Source organism: Agelaius phoeniceus, chromosome 6 (assembly GCF_051311805.1).
Source record: "Agelaius phoeniceus isolate bAgePho1 chromosome 6, bAgePho1.hap1, whole genome shotgun sequence".
Classification (NCBI taxonomy): Eukaryota; Metazoa; Chordata; class Aves; order Passeriformes; family Icteridae; genus Agelaius; species Agelaius phoeniceus.
The window spans coordinates 16,123,884-16,144,648 of NC_135270.1; the positions used below are offsets into that span (position 1 = coordinate 16,123,884).

At 42.4% G+C, this 20,765-nt stretch overlaps 1 protein-coding gene across 6 annotated transcripts in view; it reads left to right on the plus strand.

The window, feature by feature from the left end:
- The window catches only part of OSBPL5 (oxysterol binding protein like 5), a 174,126-nt gene that overhangs the window by 103,305 nt on the left and 50,056 nt on the right, over positions 1-20,765 (plus strand). For 5 of the 6 annotated variants that reach the window (XM_054635593.2, XM_077179915.1, XM_077179914.1 and 2 more), the window contains exons 2-4: positions 9,411-9,567; positions 15,185-15,258; positions 16,295-16,357. In XM_054635593.2, the coding sequence (XP_054491568.1) occupies positions 9,411-9,567; positions 15,185-15,258; positions 16,295-16,357 (294 nt within the window). The remainder of the gene's footprint in view (positions 1-9,410; positions 9,568-15,184; positions 15,259-16,294; positions 16,358-20,765) is intronic. The other variant, XM_077179913.1, reaches the window with a different exon arrangement.

A 20,765-nucleotide genomic window follows, 5' to 3' on the forward strand; every position in this document is an offset into this window, starting at 1 on the left:
TTACATGGGGGCAATATTTCACAAACAAGGGAATAATGTCAGAAGGATCCTCTCAAGCATGAAAGCAGGTCTTCAAATTAACTTGGTATTTCCTAGCAGTTGTGTGGTGGGAATGTAGCCCAAAGGCACAATCTTTTCTGGACTTAATTGTATAAAGGCTGAGGTGGATATCATAGAAAGCCATCAGTGAGGCTTGCAGTCACCTGGGTTTTTAGAAATGTCATTAAAAGTAGGATCCTTCCATTAAAAGGGAATATGTTCTCATTATGTGATTTAGCAGGATGAGGCAGTAATGATGCTCTTTAATATGTTCTTTTCAAAGAAAAATATCAAGGCAAGAACTGACCTTGAAGATGTGGCCTGCTTGCAAATGATGTATCTGTGCCCCTGTCCAAACCAAAGTGGTTTTGTCATGGCTTTAAATTTCCAATAGCTTTAGCTAAAGCAACTAAGTTACTGTCTTGTTTGTGTTTACCATATCTCACTGCCCTGAGTTGATCCCAAATCCTGTCAGCCCCTGCAGGAGTGGGGATGGTATAGTCCCATGTGGGACCGAGCTCCCTCTTCCCAAAGCCTGTTGTGGTGAATCCGTCAGGGTGGCCCTTACCACAGCCTGAGGTCTCTTACCCCTGAGGTAGCTCTAGAAAAAAAGGGTTATTAGAAAGCTGTTCTCTTAGAACATCTACAGTTTAAAAGGATTGTGTAGGAGGTTGTTGGAGGGTATCACTAACAGCGCAAGTGAAAACTTCAGGGCGTGGCAGAATGTGGGACAGCCATTCCTCAAGCAACATGTGCTGTGTGAGTTATGGATAATTACTGGAAAGCTCAATGTGTCAGAGGTGGAAGTGGTTCACCATTATGTAATTCATTAATTCTGTTCATGGGACTCAGAGACTTGCTCCCTGAAATGCCTGGGCTTGGAGATGTGTTCACAGCAGGCCTCAAATGAAAACTGTCACTGGTAGATGAGCTGTGGAGATCAATAACCACAACAAAAAGCAAGCAGAGCGCTTCAAATCTGCTTTTGAGTTATATGTCCAGTATCTTCATCTTTAGGCCTAATATTATTTAAAATTGAAATTAGTGAGTGTTTATTTCCTTAACTAATACAAAGCTTTCAGAACTGTTTTTAGTGCCTAACCTTATACCATGTCTCTGTGCCTGAGCCTCGTGCCCATGAAAGTCAAAGGGAATCTTGCCTTTTGACTTGGACATTGTGGTTTGGCAGTGCCAAACCACCGTGTGCTGCCCAGGAGATGTGCCCACACTTCCAGCACAAGCAGCAGGGATTCAAGGGTCATCTGTACTGCAAGTGAGGTGTGGTGGTGCCTTATATCTGCTTACCTGAACAAGCTTGAACGAGCAGCAGGCACCAGCATAGATTTCAGAATGAATTGGCCATGTGGTGCTTGTTTGATTTCTCAGATATCATAACTAGCCTGCCTTGCATGCCTTCCTTGTAGCCCACACTGTTAGCCCTACTCCAGCTGTCTAGCTCAAGAGTAGTTTGTGTGTATGTGCCCAAGTTGTGCTTATACCTTGATTTTGTGTTAACTGTATCTCTAAGAGCCTCCTGAGTTCACTGCTGAAAAGCAGGTGGGAATGCTTGTGTCACCTCTGTCAAACCTTCAATTAAAGATGTATGGAAGTATTTCTAGATGAACAGAAATTTAGAGGCAGATATCTGGTTTCCTGAGTTTGTCTCAAAGTGGATCCTTACTGGAATTTCTTGGCTAGTTTGTTATGAAAACTGCATCAGGAGACGAGTTGTGATCTGTGATTGCACATTTCTTCCTATATGCTGCACACATGCTTGGCTTTACATTATATTTTGGTGAGGAGTCTTTGCTAATCTGAGTTTCGACTTTCTTTTCCTGCTTAGAAGAATGCTGATGAGAGATATCAGAAACAAATAATGCTAATCTTTAAATAAAAGTTCAGTAAGATGGATAAGGTGCTTGGTATATACTTAACAGGTGTGATTTATCTCTTCAGTTGAAAATATTAGAACATGGGATTAAAGGGCTGAAGAGGATTCCAAGCAAGCACCTCACCTTCCTGCATAGATTGGTGCTTCAAGAAAATGCCTTTGCATGAGCTATATTGAATTGAGATGCATTCAGGAACTGGGGGCTAAAGGAGATTATGCAAAGTATGATTTACTGAAAATAAAGTGAGGGACTGAGATAAAGAGATCTGCAGGAAAGGTTCTCTCTCTGTTTTTCACTGAGTGCTGGAGACTCTCATCTTTCTGGTAGCGTGGGTTAGACCTTCAATTCTGCAGGCACCTGCCATTACCAAGGAAATAATTAATGTTGATGTAGTAGTTGTAATTACAGCAAGTGAGGTATGATCTATGCAGTTAACAAGGGGAAAGACTAGTGAAATGCTATGTCAGGAGAAGCTCCTCAGTGCTAGTGGGAAATTTAATATGCTTTGTTAAATTAATAGCCTTTGCATAACAATCAATTTACAGTTTAAAGGGCAGAGGAGGTAGATGTAAAAATCATTAAGCATTCATTTCAGCAACCCACTCGATTTTCTTAGCTAGAAGAAATCACTAATACAATATTTACTGAGTCCAGTTGCAGCTGTTTTAAGAAAAAAGCAAACCACACAAGGATTGTGTAGGTAATGCTTATTGCAGTGCCCTTTTCTAAGCCACGAGGTTGCAGTGATCCCTTTCCCCAACACAACATGGCTTTAGTGATGGCCTGGTGTTTGCTCACAGATGTTTATCCAAACCAGAGATGATTCTGAAGTTTTCCTACGTGCCAAATAAAAATGTTCTGCCCTGTGTGACCCTACCTTGAAGTTTCCAAGTCCTGTGCTAGATAGGGATCCCCAGAGGAACGACCTGGGATGTGTTTATTCAGTGTAGGCATTCAGGGCCTGATTTTGCCTGCAGTTGTTCTGTTTGTAGCCTTTGTACATAATGCTCACCGTAGAGAGGGATTAGTTGTAAGAAGATTATGCCTCTGAGTGCTGCTGGGGTGCCTGAAGCTGGAAGTGTTCTGGTGTATACAAAGGAAACATTAATCAAGACGTCTTACAGAGAATTAAGGGAGGAAATAGTTCTGTCTCCTGATTGCTATGTGAATTTCACTGCCCAGTGTTGGAAAAGGCAGGGAGTGATAGAAAGAGGTTGTTCTTCTGTTCACAGGGAAAGCAAGGGCAGATTGTTGGAGTGGCTGTGGCATGCAACTTCCACAAAAACAGCACAAGGGTGGCAGCTCTAAGGACTCTGCAGGACATGTGAGCTTTGAGTTAGATTGTAGGGACAAACTAGCCATGCTCCTGAATTTGCCAAAGCAGCTGAGAGAAATCTGTTGCATATAATCTTAACAAAGCCCATCCCTTGGTTGCAGATGGGTGTCTTCAGCAACCCCACCTTACTTGATTTTCCAGCCTGGGCTGATTGTCAAGCTGACTAGTGTGGCATGCAGCAGAGGATATGGCAGTGCATAAAATCAGAGCACTCCTGCAGTACCACTGATGAGGAAGGGTGCTCTTGCCTGCACCACAGAGAAATAGCTGACCCTAAATAATTAAGGGAATAGAGAATAGCTGACACCTGCTCTAAAGCTCCATTGCTCCAGCTTCCAGCTAAGAGCCCAAGAGCCCAAAACATTCAGTGTCAGCTGCAAAATGTGTGTTTTGCCATTTCTCTGATCAACAAACATGAATTAGGTAGAGAAAAACATTGCCTGCACAGTCGCTTTGCACTGTATCAGGTTTTGTTTAACTGTTACTAGGGGGGTGGTGGTCCAATTATCTATCTTATTAATAGGCATTTTTGGGAATAGCTTTCAAAAACAGATTTCACAGACTTCCTGAATTGATTGTGGTTCTTCAGCTGTTGTAAATCACCAGCACACCACTGAACTAATAATTTACCCTTATTGAGGATCTGTGCTGCTGTTTTTTCCTTATTAATACTTAAAACTGTAATCACTAGATATGTATCTGCTAACAATTTTCCTTCTCATTTCATTCATGAAATTTTTACCTCCTCGGGGTTAATTGGATCAGGAAATGTCAGTATCTTTAGATCTAATTTTCCCTATTGATGCAGGTTTTGGAGTGAATAACTGCTTTGAATACAAAATACGATTTAATTTAATTTCTGGGAAATACTTAGTGACCAGAAAAAGAGGTTGTTGGAAACAAGCTTTGAATAAATTAAGAGCCCCCTCTAACTGGCACAGCCTTCTTGACTACACAAACCCCCTAATTAACTATTTATAGAGAAGTACATATTTCCAATCTATTTTAAAATTCTGGAAATGAGAGTAAGCAAACCAACCTACCCACAAGTTTGCAGAGGGCACAGACAACGCAATATCTGCACAGTGTGTAGCTGTGTGGTAATTATATATCAGGAACTTTGAAAATTTAAAGAAGGACCCAGGAAAATTCCTTTCCCAGAAGCTTCAAGGCTGATGCTAAAAGCTTCCACTATCTTTCCAGCAAGCACAAAAGGCCCAGGATGCAGAACAGGTGTGTGTGAAAGGCATCTCTGCACCGGCAGTGATCATCTTTAGGTGTTGTAGTCACTGCCTTCATCCAAAATGGGTCCAGTCCCAGAAGAGGAGAGCGCTGGCATTTCCCATTTGCTTTAATAGCAGCCACCAGGTTTGCTGGTAAAGTAACTTTTATTCTTGCCCCATTGCTCTTCGTTGGCTGTTCCTGAAGCCACCTGGGAGGGAAAGTCCCATTGTGCTGTTGCACCCCGTTAAGTTCATGACTTTCATTTGTCCTGTGCTTCATGGGGGTTTGCCATAGACTTCTCTTCTGCAGTATTTTGCATTTTTAGAAGATAAAGAGGTCTCAAAGACAGGGTTAGTAAGAAATTTATTTCTTCCTGCTGAATTATTTATTCCTTTTTAAGCTGTGGTGAACAGCTCATATTTAATAGCCCATTACTTCTTAGAGAGCTGTCAACACAAAAGGAGGAATCCTGAAAAGGACTGTATTTAGTGGCTCTGTCAATACTCTCTGTACCACCTTTCCTTCATTTTTATGATCAAGAGCACAGAATGGAAGGACAGAAATGACCTGAGCTGCACACTTCAGGACACTTTAATCTACCAAGACTAACAACCAGGTAAATTAATGCAGGAGCTAGAATGAAGGTTTTTCATTATGGGATTATTTTCCTAAGTGAGTGTATGGAGTGTATGGATGTGAGTGCACTAGTTGGCATCTTCAAATTAAGACATGTTGTCTTTCTAGGACAATTCTTCATCTCATCTGCTGGATTGGGAGGGAATGCTGTAGCAGTGGGTGACATTTCTTGCCTTGAGTTACATAAGTGGTTTGGTGACAATGAAAATTTGTGGCCTTTTGGCTTAATTTTGATCTTTACCTTCTCTCTATTCCATGAGCCCACACAGAACTGGTTTCCCTGAAGCATCTGCCACATCCTGTAGCAGTCTCCAAAATACTGATTTAGAAGTAGATTTGGGTTTCAGAGCAACAGTGTTGTCTTCAACCATTAAAGATCTGAGGCTCTAAATCACTCATCGCTAGAAGCCCATCTTCTATTGTTGCTTATTTCTTACCAGATACTTCATCAGCACTGAATTTTTGTATGTTTTCTGGATTACTTGCATGTCTAAAGAATCCTCTTGTGAACAGCCATGAACACATCTCCCACTTTCCTGTTACACCCCTTTGGAAGATTGTCCCTGGCATCCATTGTTCATCTTCCCCTATAGCTCTCATGAGCTTTATGTTATTTGAAGCCAGCTTGAGCAGTCAGACCTTTATGGACAGATAAAAGAAGTAGCTCTCTGAGTAAGTGAGTCAATGAGGCCTCAGTTTCTTATGGATTTGTGGCTTATGTTGGATTCACTGATATTTGGTAATAGCTGGGTTCAGAGGACAGCTTTACAGTTTCCCTCCTTTCTTTAGCCATGATCTTTTAAGAAGATACAACTTTTAAGAAACTAATATTATCAAATTTTCTAATACCTGCTGGAGTTCCATGACATTTTCAAATGGTACTGAAGGGAATGGGAGGAAGGATGAAACAGGGTAGATACAGATGCAGACACACACACAGTGATGTCTTTTGGAAACCAAACCAAATATTTTAGGTTTATTGTAGAATCTTAATAATCCAAGCTACATTTTCTCCAGACAAGGTGAAAAGTGTCTGATGTATTAAGAAAACCCAAAATACAACAAAAAAAAAGGCTGGTTTTGTGATTTTGTGCTACATAAGAGCCTGTCTGGATGAGGGTCAAATATATCTTATGTAGATATCTTTGAAAAACAAGCCAGAAAACACCATGGTGGTGGCATGGTGTGTTGCATGGTTGTGTGTGTGTGACTGACAGACAGACATGTCTCTTCTGCTGCTGCTTCTCAGGGAGCTTCAGTCACTGGGGGTCTTCTGCCAAAAAGCACCAGTTAAGAGAAACTTACTCAAATTGATCTGTGTGGTCAAAAAGAGATGAGCTGCTGCCTTGATACAAATTTGTATCAAGACATGTAAGAGAAGAGCCAGAACTGAGAAAAGTATTTTTCCTTTGTTACTAGCTGTTCCCAGTTGAACAAGGCATCCAGATTTTTTTCTGCCATCAAGCTGGTGGATTAAATAGCAGTGGAAATGAGAGAGCATCAGCACAGCAACTCTGACAATTATCCTGTGGTTAAGTAGTGTGAAATAGTAAGTGAGCAAAACATCAGTGTGTTGGTCTCTGCATAAATAGACCAACAGTTGAAAACAAAATTGTGTTTTGGGGTTTTGCTGCTGACATCAGTGTGAGCTGGCTGGCAGTTCTTCACGGACACAGCTTGTGGTATTGCTGAAAAATTGTGATGGGCACAGCCTTTCTGTTGCCCTGTCAGGGTGTAAGAGCTGATGGATGGATGTTTTAGGTTTGTAACCTGTTCTCCAGCCTGCTTCCACTGGGTGGGCCTGGGATTTCTGAACACCTTTCTGCATGATTGGCACAGCCTCGCCAGGTCCCTGCTTTTTGGGGAAAATATCCCACTCATCTGCTTCTGTTCTGAGCCACTTACGAGCAGTTCTAGAGGTAGAGTTGAGACTGCCTTTCTGGGAACAAGGACAAAAAATAGCTCACTGTTAGCATTCCAAACCCAGCTATTTAGACCTGGATTATTTTTAAATACTTTGCTTTCAGACACATAGCTGGCTGTGTTTTCCTCCCCTCTCTCCTTTCTTTTTTTAAAGTTAGCTGTCAAGTTTTGCATCTCTCCCCGCCCAGCTGTTTGCAGTCAGGAGTTTCTAAGCAAACAGAGGTTTATTTACATTGCTAAGTTAGCTATGTTACCTCCTGCCTTAGAGATGCTGTTGGCCACAGTGGCAGCCTGGATGTGTTTGCAGAGCAGTTTCCTGGCCCATTGAATGGACAGGAGGCAGGGCAGCAGCCAGTGGAAAGCTGCAGCCACCCCTTTTCACCTGGCTGCCATCACACAACACGGCCCTGCATGGGGTGCCAGGCAAGGCTTGGCCCGTGGCAGCCCCGGGCAGTGTGAGTGTCCTGGAGCTCAAACAGAAAGCCTTTCACCCAGAGCTGTGTGAGGAGGCTGCAGTGAAGTTCTGCTGCTGAGTGAGTGCTGTCTTACACCACTTCATGCTGGGGGCCATGCTGGCACACAGGGCTCTGGAGTTCTTGGCAATCACTGCACAGACTTTGTCCCATCCTCTGCGGGTGATGCAGGCCCAACAGGGAACACACATCCCCTTCCAATGGCAGCTGCATTGCCCAGGGGAGTCCCATTTTTGGGCAGCCCCACCTGCTACCCATCAGCCTGTTGTTGGATATTACAGAGCCTGATGTCTCACACATCCCATGGTGAGCTGGGTTCAGAAAGACCTGCTGCTCAAGGTGGTTTTGGTAACCCATACGCATTGCTGGAGTCCAGCCTGGTTTAGATCAAATTAAGCTCTTGGGTACTGAGGCCTTCTCTTGCTGGAAAGAAGGAGCAGATTCTCTCTTGCCTTCTGCACAACAGTTAGTTTATAAAGCTGATGTAGCTTGCTGGACAAATAAATGTTAAAAAGTTGCAAAACCTGAAACATTGGGCCTGTGGTCTACAGAGATTGGCAGGGAAGGTGGAGGTAGAGAGCCCAGATAAAACACAGGAGGGAGTTCCTCACACTGGGACACATTCATGACATCCCCTCGTGTGGTGTCTTGGCTCTGAAGGCTGAGCTCCAAGATGCTGTTGGGGGTTCCCCATGAAATTGGGGCATTTGCACAGCAGGAAGCACAGGGGTTGTCCTGGGAGCAGGAAGGGTAGGGCAGGGTCTTCTAGCCTGTTATTAGCCCATATCCCCCTGTGCCATGAGGGTCACCTTAGGAGCATGTAGGTTCTGTCCCTCCAAACTGCACTGTGACTCTGGGCAACCTTTTATTCTTTGTTTTCCCAGTAACCTAAAAGAGATGGAAAAATGTGGAGATGCTTTTCAGGAAATGTGTACTATCCTTAAGGGGTTTTCCTTACCTCAGTAACTGTTCACCAGAGAAGCAGCAGACCTTGTGGTGAGGGATGCCCACCCAAAGGTTGGGTTGACACTTCTTACTGCTATCCAGAGCCCTGCCTCTGGCTGCACATGGGGAGAGAATAAAGCCTGTAACTCGGGTAGGAGACAGTAATAGTATCTGTTTGTAAAGGGTAAGAAAGAACTGCTTGTTGGATGGGTATAAAAAACCCTTTAATTCCAGTCAGGATGGTCTAATGCATTAGCCAAGTGCTGGTAAAGAGCAAAGTACCACCAGTACAGGGATGCAGGGAGGCTTCTGGGGACACAAATGCCACAGAGCAGCAATGGGTATCTTACTGACCAAACTGCAAGGCTGATTTTAATGCCATTTTAAAAAACCAAAATCATTGATATGTGCTGTAGTAGGAAATAAGGGTGGGAGTGACTGGTGTGATCTCTTGCTGCTGTTCCCTGCAGCCAGTGCAGCTGGTCTTCCTCCACACAGCTCAGATTAATGTTGATTTGTGTGGAGATGGTGTAACTCTGCGGACACCAATGGAGTTGCATTTATGAGACTCAAAAGCCTTTAAAAAAAAAGAAAAAAAAAGTTTCAGGCACTGTATACTGAATGTTGGGCACTGAGTGGACCTAGTGAGTAGCTATTATCCTGATAGATCCTTGTGGGCAGGAAGATGTTACACTGCCTGGATTCACTCAGGACCAGTGTCCTGCTTCCCTACAGCTTAGAAATACTGAAAGTCAGCAAATGAGTAATTGTAGCTTCAAACTAATATAGTTTTTTTTCCCCTGCATGGCCTTTTGGCACTCTATAAAAAGATCTGTCACACTGCATGGGATTAGGTGGCTCTGAAGCAGCGGAGCCATCTAGGTGTGAAAACTTTGATTTCCTGTGTCTTGAAATTAACTGTAATCAATCTTTCTTTTTCAGAAAACCCCCACAGCTCATGCCATGAAGGAGGAGAACTTCCTTCGTCGCAGGTTCTCCCTCTGTCCGGCCTCGTCCACCCCTCAGAAGGTGGATCCTCGCAAGCTGACGCGCAATCTGTTCTTCGGGGCCGACAACGACATCTACCCGCTCAGCCCAGGTGGGTGTCTGGGTGGCAGTGCAGGACACAGCGTGCCTCAGGTGCTTGGCTGCAGGTGGATATCTCAGCAGGCTGCCACAGGAACAAGAATGGGAAAGAGAAAGTGAGAGAAGCTGCTGCAACACAGCAGTACTAGACCCCAGACAGTGCTGCTATTTTTCATTGCCATGGCATTAAGTGGGAATGGAGGGCATGAGAATTGGGGTTTGTAACTGATTGAATGCTGCATGGCCTTACATTTTAAAAATTGCTATAATGTTTTCAGGCACATCCACTTCAAGTCACTTATGTGTTTTGCCCTAAGTGTTGTGCTTGCTTAAAATTTACTGTCCCCATTTGCAGATGTTTAATGGCAGGTTTCCCTGTTCAGATTTAGAGCCCAGGATAAATATCACAGGAGCAAAATTTCTGTGGTTAATGTTCTGTAAATATCTACAAGCACTACAAGTACCAAGAAGCTTGACAGGTTGCAATGAATGGCAAACTAGCTTTAAGCATTCTCTTTACATTTATTTTTTTTTAGCTTTGAATTTCCTAGCACCTTTCTTGAAGGAAAAAGAGCTCATTTTATTGTTTCAGAATTTGTTGCTCACAGTAAACATTGAAGTCTTCCCTTGATTGCAGTCTGCAGACAATGCTTCTGTTCCAGTCTGTAAACAAGTGCTTCAGGGGGCAGTCACAAGTTGTAGAGCTGTCATCTGCAGCTGCCATGTCAGTTGTAAACAGTCAAATCTCACAGCACCTGTGAGGTTTCAAAACACTGATATCTGGAGAAAGAACACAGCCTCTGTCAAAAGGTTTCAGTGCTCATATAGATGTAGCACTGAACAGACTCTCTGGGCTCTGCAGGTGTAGCCCAGAACCAGGTCTGGGTTTCCTGAGCTAATTGTCTTTAAATGCAAAGGTTTCAAGGGCCTCTGATTTTGCAGGTATTTTGTTTGTGAGTGTCTGCTGTAAGGCAGTGGGGAGCCTATTTTCAGCAGTGCTGACTAATCCTGGCTGTCACTGAGGCAGCTGGAAGCTTCAACAACCTTTCAGTAATCAAATTGAAAACAATTTAAAATGGGACACCTAAAATCTCATACATTTCAAACCTGGAGGGACTTCTGAACAGCTGATTGCTCATAAGTACAGTCTGTACAAACATGTGGCAAATAAATAGCTCACTTCTGCTATCCTTGGGAGCTGAAGGGCTGATTTTCCAGCTTGTATTTGCTTCCCCTTGTTTGAGGTGATGAAGAGCCATATCTTAGAGTTTGCCCAGTTCTTTCTTCAGTCCTAACCAGCATTTTCAATGCTAAAAAAGTCACTGACTCCCTCACAGTTATATTTCAGTGCTGTAATATTTTAGAAACCAGGGAAAGTTGAGGGTTTCAGTGTGGAGGAGGTGGCTGAAAGAAATTTTCTCTTCCTCAGCTTCCCCCATCACCTTGTTGCTCCTTGATCCCTGCTGGCAGCCTTTGCTGGGCTCAGCAGAACAAGTGCCTTGAGCCATGATGGATCTCCTGTTCTGCTTCACACTTCTCCCAGGAAACCTCCAGCACCAGTGTCAGTGAGGGCTGTAGCCCTCAGTATTGCAAAGGAAGAGCACAGCTAAAGGATTTGTAAAGGAGAGAATATCCCTTTTAAACAAACAAAATTTGCTCCTTCAGTCAGGGGATTTCTTGCAGGCAGTCTGGGGTTTTGTCCATCCTTACTCCTCTCATTTCTTTTCCTGCCCCTGTGGAGCTGCCTTGTCTCTTTGTTTTCCTCATATTTCCTGCAAGAAGGGCCTGTTATTCTTCATGTTCAGCTGCCATTTCCTGGCAGGCTCTGTTTTCACTCCTTTGCTGCTGCTTCTGCCTTGTTTTCCTCTGAGCCTTGTGTGCTTCTCCCTCCCTTCTCCTGTTCCTCAGAACAATGCTGCTATCACCATAGATAAGCCACAGCTCTGTGTCCATAAGCTGCATCCCATATTTCTCTGTTCTCTATTTTTCTCTGTTGTTTTACATGAGCTTTCAGTTCTTGAGGCTTTTCCAGTGGTCTGTGTTTTGCTGCCTGAGCCCAGCAGGTTTCCCTTACATGAGCACTGGGCTGGTTGTGTTGGGTGGGTGCAGTGGGCAGCAAAGCCCAGTGATTTCCTGGCTGGAATTCAGTGGCATGTGATGTGCTGGAGCTGCACCTCTCACTGCACCATCACCTAGGATTCTCCCTCCAACAATGAAGATGTGCAAATAAATATTTCAGAGAGAAGGGAGTGACAGACTTTACACTTCAGGAGAGCTACACTCTGGGGATGCAGTTCAGCAAGAGAATCAATTTTTTTTAAAGGAAACATATGGGAAATGCAGAGGGCACTATCTGAAATAGCACTTTGGATTTCTTGCCTTTTGCTTGCATACAAAAGTGCTAATGATTCTTGTAACTGAGAGAAAATTGAGTAAGATACTTTCTTTTTATAGGGAGCTCACAAATCAGAAGGACATGAATTCTTGTTCCTTCTTCATGTCTGTCTTTCACTTGGCCATGAAGAGAGAGAACCTTTCTCTGTTTTCTGTTTCAGAGGATAGGAAATTTATTGGTATAAGAATTTTTAAAGGATCTCTCTTTTAGATTAAGCTGCAAGATCACAGAGTCTTTAAATAAAAATTTAGATTGGATTATCTGCATCGTAAGAGATGTACTTTCATGAATATGGGAATTTTCCTGTGAAGGATACACAGAACTACATTTCAGGTGTTCACATTGGGTCACATGGCTGATATTTACAGCAGAGATTGATTTTATTTGCAATAGCTTTGTCACACATCAGAGCTTTTATTTCCTCTTGTAGTTTATCAGTCATGCTTGCTGTATCAGTCTTTATAAAGTGGAAAGACAAATGCACCTACAGGACTGATGCCCAGTAGAAAGCCAAAGAAAAGGAATGGTTGTTGTTCTGAAAAGGAACTAAATATTTAGTTCCCCTGTGCATGACAATAATGGATAAAAAGAAAGTATCAGTAGTTCTACTCTCTAGCCACAAGACTGGAGTGTTGGCAGTTTTCTTCACTGTGTGATGAAGGCTGTTTCCATAAGCACTACTGATTCGCTTCCCAAAATGTTTTTTGTTATTTGGTGCAGAATTTCTGGGCTACTTTGTGGAGGAGGCTTCTTTGTGTGCCCTGGTGGCAACCAGCACTTTAAATTGTGAGGTTCATCTCTCTTTCTATTGTGTGCATTGTGTTTTCTTGATCAGGGAGATAAGTGTTTCACCTTCTGTGGCCAGTTCATGTTTAGCTCCTCTTATGTTTTTCTGTGGTTTCTTATTTATTTTCTCAAGGTGGCTGTGTCTGTTCCACTCTAGGTGAGACTCTCACTTTTGAGTTTTCTGTGCATTCAACTGTGTGGGGTTTTGAGAAACTTCTACATTGTTCCTGTGAAGTTTGCTTTCCAAACAAGGGCTGGCCCTCTCCTTCTGCATGGTGGCAGCAGGGTTCCTTGAGACAGACAGGAAAGATGAGGGATTCAGAGGGATTCTCTCCTCTGAGAAACAGCCTTTCCCTCACAATTTCCAGTAGACTTAATGCATTTGGCATAAGAAACTAGTAGGTGTTGCTTCATGAACATACCTAATGAAGCCTTTGTAAATGATACAGTAAGAATGGACATGTTCCATGTTGGAATGTTGCATGTTCCTTTTTTCCCCATAATGCTCTGTGAGCAGGATTGTCCAGAACCTCAGGAACAGGGAAAATCTCATTGTTCAGGTGCCAATCCTTTTAAATGCATTACTGGGAGAAGGCAGAAATGTCTCACATCCAGGCTTTTTGTACAGCTACGAGCTTGGAGTCAAGCTTTCTTTGAGAAATGAGATATGATAAAGAATGGATGTGAATTCTGTTGTGCTAATAGACACCATTCCCTTGGAGCAGGCAGCAGCTGATTCCCATTAACTTTACTTAACTTTTAGACCATGTGTTACTTTCCCATACATGTGCAGAAAAAACTCTTCATGGGGAAAAAAGTGCAGCAGCTACATGGCTTTATGAGTTTTTTTCCATCTTCCTCTGCCTCTTTTGGGGAGAAGGGGGGGTTATAGAGCTGAAAATGCTATAAGAGAAAGGAAAATGAAGATCCAGGTCCTAATCCATGCACAGCAGTTCTTATGGCCATCCCACTTGTCATGGTAGCACAAAGTCACTGTCAAATCTCTGGCCACAGGTAATTTTTTTTTTTAATTTTCTCCTGCCCACAAAAATCAGGATTCTGAGTGCACTATTTAGGGCTCAGTGTTTCCAGGGAAGGAGTGACAGCTAAGAAAGTAGGTTGAGATATGGGTCTTGTGACACATGCTGTCCCTCTTCTCCCAAGCCTCCTGTGTCAGCATGGGCTCCTGTGGCTGACTTTCCTAACAGTGCTTGGCTTCCTAAAAGGCTGCTTGGCTTCTTAAAAGGCTGCTCTGATAATTCCAGGAGAAATTATGGTTCTGACACATCTATGACAGTTTCTGCTGGCTGAAAAAAAAAATACCAGTGTTTTCCCTTGCCGATTTTGGGTTTGGTGGTGTTTCCAAGGCTGGCCCACACGGTGCTAGAAACATTTTCAACAGTCCCCATGTTTGCATTGTGCTACAAATGGACTGTGTTTCACTGTCGCGGTAGTTCTTTACTGCATCCTGTATTCTGAAGCTCTGATTGCCAGTGATTCTGAGAAGAAAATGACATTGTAATTGGTTAACAATGGCTGTCTTGGCACTAAAAATCTTGTCTCATCAGATTCTATTTTTTTGGCATTTTATTTAATAGAAGCTCTATGCTTTCTTTTACTCTAAGGCCATGATTACATTTGGCCAAGAGAACAGTATTTATCATTACATTTTATTGCTTGGACTAGGACTACACACACTCATGCCAGGATATAATATATGCAAGTTTAGGATATTTGAGTAGTGACTATGTATTTCTACAATGATTGGAAAATGTCATAGTACTCATTTACTGCTCGTAAATTTAAAATATTTCTTATTTTAACAAATAACTTGGTCAGAAGACATTGATCTTCTGCAAGTGTGTTGGCGGTTTTTAAATTTTGTTTTACTAATTATGCCTAGATACTCTTCTGTCTTCTGTAACGTTTTGTGATCATAGTTATTATTTGTCCAACAAAGCATGCTATCAAGTGCATTAGTGTATAGTTGCCAGATACTGACCAAGGGGGATTGAATAGCTGCTTATTAACTGAATTGCATTTATTATTTGCACTGAACAAGGCATGGGGTATGTAAGGAAAGAACAGACTGTGGTAATGTAATTAAAGACTGCATCATAATGCGGACACAGAAGGGAGCTGATTAAGGATGCATAAGCAACCTTATTTCTGGTTTTTTCCAGCTTTCAACTGCTGGACTTTGCAACCATCATTCTGGTTTTCCATGGTGTTTTGAGACCTTACTTTTGATCAGTCTTGTTACCCAAGCATGAGGATCGAGGCTATTTCAAATTTGACATGATCCTTCTCTGAGATCATGGTGTGCTTGCTCTTGCTCATGATAACTTCCCTTGTGTGCTGATAGCAGTAGCCCTTCTCAGGCCATGATGAGCCATGGTTTTGCCCAGAATTTTGCTGGTTTTGAATCACTTTTTTTTTTTTGTTGCAGGAAAAGATGTGGAAGGAAACAGCCCATCATCGCTGAAGGATGAGACACCACAGACTCCAAACTCCATTAGCAAGGTACTTTGAGATAGGGAACCATTCCCAGTCTTGCTTTCATTTCTTCTCAGGATCTTATTCTTGGGCTTTTTTTAAGGTCATTAAGAAAGCCTCTCCCTCTGTTTCTGCAGGAACTGTGTGTGTGTATTTTGAGGGAAAGAAAATGAGTATTTTTGCATGGTTGGGATGACAAGGAAACTTGCACTTTCCTCTGGCTTGATTTCACCTCCCACAGAAGAACCTGGTTTATTTGGACTTCATTTGGCAGAGTAATTAGATATGAATAATTATGGTTGGAAGGTTGATTTTGTCAGCAGAGGTGTCTCCTGCTGTTCCTGATCAGCAAGGCAATCATACATCTTAATTGTTTTGCAAAAGAAAACTGTAATATTTAGTGTAGTGCACAGCATCTGAAACAGTGAGTGGAGAACCTGGGAGAGAACTCTGGGAATTGGTGTAACAAGAGAGGAAGACAAACTAATCAACATTTCCTGAACACAGCTTTTCCATCCAGCCTGTTATGGGGAGCTAAAACTGAGTCTAAAGTCCCTGGATCTCACTGCTCAAAACCTGCCTCTAGATCAAGAGTTACAGAGTACCAGGGTTTGATTTCCTGTTGAGATGGAATCAACCTTGTAATGAGATCTGGCTTTGAGATTCATGTACAGCTTTTTTGGCTGCAGCTCCCTAACATGTTTCTGGAGGGTAACTAGATATAGAAGCGAGACCAGTTAATTAATTTTTAACTAAATTTATTTTAAACTATGAAGCTATAAAATGCAAGTGGCACCAGCTGAAATGAAAATATAGCACAAAAGAAGCAGCTGCAGACAAGTGATTTCTTGTGAGACATGAAAATAATCTCTTCATCTTCCAGTACATTTCTCTGTGCTTGCCTGGAGCTGGCAGGTTGTTCTGTTCTGTACTGGCAGAGGTCAGCACGGGGAGATGATGATGAGAGGAGCTTTGGGAGTATGCAACAAGGACTTGTATACATGTCCTCTGCTATTGCTGGAACCTGGCAAGCTGCAAACCAATCTTGGTTTTGCTTTTTCAGGCAGGTTCCTCAAGGAAAATCAGCCTCCCACTTATCCTGGCAGTGGAGAAACCCAAGGACCAGGTAACTGCATCCAGGGCTGTGTTTTAAAGCTAGATGTTTTGCACGCCTTACATGGAGTGGTGTTGAATTTCCAATGACTTAGGAATGTAAAGAAGAAGGACTTTGAATGGCCAGGACAGCTCAGAGTCCTGAAATGCTGTCCAAGAGGGAGTTTGATTTCTGAGATGCAGGATGAACATAGGAATAGGAATGTATTTATAAGAGGTTTCTGGGTGAGAGCATAGCTCAGCTGTGTTTTCCTAGCCTCCAGGCCTTCCTTGCCATTCAGTCTCCTACAGGTATATTTTTGAAAGGAGAAGCACCCATGGAAGATTTGGGTGCCCACCTAGATTTCACTTGTAGGTGAAATTCACCTCACTCTTCTCAATCTTGCTGTGTTGCACACTACCTTGCTCTCCTCCAGCCTTGTTCCTTGCCTTCTGTCACGCTTTGCAATGACGGGGGGAGTCCTTATTGTGAAATGTCTTGTTACTTAAAAATTCAGGCAAACTGGTGGTCAGTTTGTTCAATAAGTAATTTTTCACATCCACTCAGCTCTAATGCCATAAAATAAAGCCTTACTGTCAGCTTTCACAACTGTAAGTAGGGATCTGTCATACTATTTCAGTTTAAAAATAGTGATTCCACCTGCTTGAACCAAAGGGAGAAGTGTGCCCTAATGGGGTCATATTTAGATTCCTGATAGCAGAGGGGAGGAATAATTGCTAGAGACTGGACTTTAGAGTATGCTAGTTTAATTAATGGATTAAAAAGTAAATGTTATAGGTTACAGATCCATGCCATGGATATTTGCCCGTGTTTTGGTATGGTGGATATGGAAAACTGTGTTGGAAATCAGAGTTCTTTCAGCAGCACTACTTTGAGGTACCACAGCTCATTAACTATTTTCACTCAGTAATAAGAAGGAAAGGAAAGCCAGTCAAGTGATTCTGTCCCTGGACTGGGGCTTGGGGAACCTCAACTCTGCCTTGGATTCCCTGCATTGCCAAGGCACATTAATTGCATTTCTGTTTCACATCTTCATCAGTGAGGTGGAAACAGTTCTGCATTTTCTTCACCCAGGCCATATCCACATTGCATGATGGAGAAGGCTGCAGGTTGCCCAAGTGAGCAGAGAGAATGTGGCATAAAACCCCTATAAATGTCTGGGAACTTGTGAGCTGTGAAGACTTATCTGCAACCACACTGCCCTGTGCTCAGGGTGGGCTGCTCTCTCTGAGGTGTGGACACATCCCAGTTGTCCTGTCTGAACAGATAGTCAAATATTTGATATATTTTTGATACTGGAACATTTGCTTTCAATGTGTTTGTGTGGTTCTTGGCACTATATATATATTTGCCATTTCAGCTGTGGCTTCTTGACCCACATTTTATTGGGACATATTTAAGGCACACTTTGGCTACATATTACATGGGTAACTTTCTGCAGCACGTTTTCTCCTATTTAATTTCTAAAGTGGACTCCTTTTTCAAAGGGAAAAAAAATACTAGCATACTTATTTCAGATTGTTTCTCCTATTAGTTTCTCTCTGTTTTAGAGTCCTTTATCCTTGTTTTCTGGGATGAGAGCTCATAGTATCACCAAACTGTCTCTGCATGCAGGCAGTACAGTTAGCACACACCTGATAGTGACAGTAGGTGCCTTTGTTTTGCTTTGTGCCTCATTTGATGCTGTTAGAGTCCTTTGAGGCACCTTTTATTGCAGTATGCAGTGCTACATGTTCTCTTTCCTTCCTGTGCTTACCTGTTAATTCTACTGGCTAAAGGGCAGCTGGAGTCTCTTGATATGCATGCAGGGCCACAAAGAATGGAGGTATATTTTCAGGGATAGTCAGAAGAATCCTGAAGCTGGAGTTCAGGGGTACTTCACTGTTTCCAGTCCCTTGCTAATGCTGCAATGAAGTCTATGAAATTGTAGGAGTGGGGCTGTTGCATGCACAGTTATGTGATGTGTTGGAAGGCAAAGCATTGTGAATGAGTTTTTCTACATGCTCAAATTGTTCAGTAATCTGAATTATGAATATAACTGACTGCTAGGAATTTATTTTAGCTGCACAGTGGTTTGAAACTGCACATACTCATCACTTGAGATTTAAGCTACAGTTCCCATACTCTCTCAAGCTCACCCTCCTTGATCTGTTAATCGTGCTTCTGACTTCTGAGATTATTCCAGTCATGGTTACGCTCAGGACTAACATAGAAGATCATTCACAAATGTGGCAGTTACAAGGGTAGCTTTTCCTCTGGTCTCCCTTAGCCAGCAACCAAGGAATTGTTTGGCAGACAGACCCAGAAATTGCAGGAATCACCTTGGAGAGAGTCAGGAGTGAAACATCCCCTATGTGTGTTAAGCTCAGCTTAATGGGAGATTCTAGCCCTTCCAGGTGGTGGCTATGCTCAACTGAACCCTTGCTGTCTTTTCTTTACCATACTTCATGCCCTCCATGTTGTGGATGGAATTCTTTTGGAGCCAGTTGTTTCTATGAACACTTACACTCAGTTCCTATGCCCTGGCTCAGCACATTTGGCTTCCTCAATTCCAAGGGCAGCACTTTAGGGTAGTCACAGTTGTCCACAGAGGGCTTTCCAGCTGATTTCAGCTGAGCAAAGATGTAGCCTGGGGTATCCTGGGAAAATCAGGTTGAAGAGGGGTGGGATTTTGCATGTGAAGGGGAAAACATGGAGCAGCCCTAAGTTCTGTAGGTACATACAAGCCCTGAAAACACCCAGGTGCCTCACAGAGGTGAATGTGGACAGTAGTAACTCAAAGCTGGTAACTTTGGGTAAGCCACAGCAGTGCAGTCATGTCAACATAGGTCACTGGTGATTGTAATTCCTTAGTCACTAGATTAAGTTTCTGACAAGGAAGGTGAGGGCAAATGGAGGTGCTGAAATTGAAATTACTTATTAAAAAAATTAGCAAAACTGCAGATCCAGTTGTATTTCATTGCTCACTTTGTTTAATCTCAGCCTAGGGACAAAAGCTGTGCCTATAGCTGGAGGGGAAATCAAAACTGCTTCAGCTTTCTCTGGCACTAAGTCTAGGACAGTCATGTGAAACAGCATCTTTCTCAGTGTCCAACTTCCCATCTCGCCTCAAATGTTCTCTTTAAATATTCTGACCTTGCAGAACAAACTTCCTATACAAGGCACACTTAAATGATCAAATGGAAATCCTGTGAGGTCTGTGAGTTTTTCTTTATTTTCCATAATTTGATGCAGCAGGCCAAGGATTCCACTAAATACTGGTATAACTTGATATTTGAAGTTGCTTGGATGGCTGAATTTCACCAGTTATTTTCCCCAGATGCTGCTGTCATGTCAACTGTTTATTTGTACAGTTTGCTTTTCAGTTTGTGCTAATCATTGTGCTGTTTCAGAGTTGTAAACACAGTCACTGTATCTGTAACAGGGTTGAAATAAGAGGGATTATTATGTTGGGTTTTTTTCCCAACTGGAAAGTTTCAGTTGAAGATTATTCAGCTTGCTGTAAAGCAGCATAGCAGTTGAAGGGTAATCTTCCCTACTGCAAAGGTTCTTTGTTAGTAAGAATTGTCTCACTGACTCCACTATGCTTTGGATGAGCTGTTAATTCACAATAAAAGTAAAAAAGTTTTCAAAAAGAGATGCTTATAATATAATGAAACCAAAATTGCTTACATTTGGCTGAGATATCTGTGAATATTCACATAAGTAATAAGGAGTTTCTCAGTTGCAATGTCAAACTCAGCTTTTCCATAGTTTTTATACTAGTTAAACAACTTTTATTTCATTTTTTTTTATTTCAGTGTGATCATGATTTGTAGCAGTTATATGTGGAAAAGATGCTGGAGAAATTACATCTGACCAAGGACATATCACTGATTTTGTGAAGCATAACTTATGACCCCAGCTCCTTTTGTTCTGCCTTCAAATTCCCATCTGATCTTTTCTTTCTCTCTCTTGGATACAAAGAAGACGAAAGGGCAACTTGTAAGCTGTCACTGCTGTTACCATGCAGAGCACAGCTTGAGAATGACTTTATTTAAAATATTTCTGATTTGGAATAATTCTGGCTGTTGTGCAGCAAGGATTGCTTGAGCTAAGTAACAGGATATTCCTCTTGCTGTTGTCCTAGGCAGGGCTGGCATGCTGATGGGCTGGCATCCCCTACACCAGAGTTGATCACAGGCTGCTTTTCTGTGAAATTATTTGATTCCTCCTGGAAATGAAGTCACCAAAAAGACTCTGGATCAGAATAGCACTATTGTGAGAACTCTGCATGCTCTCTTAAAAAGCCTGGCAGAAGTGTTAGGGTATTGTGATGACTGCTAACAATCAGCAGTGAATCTCCAGAGCTCCAAGACCGAGATGAAAGGGAACAGAAACTTAACTGGGATAAAAAGTATATTTTTGAGTACAGTACAGC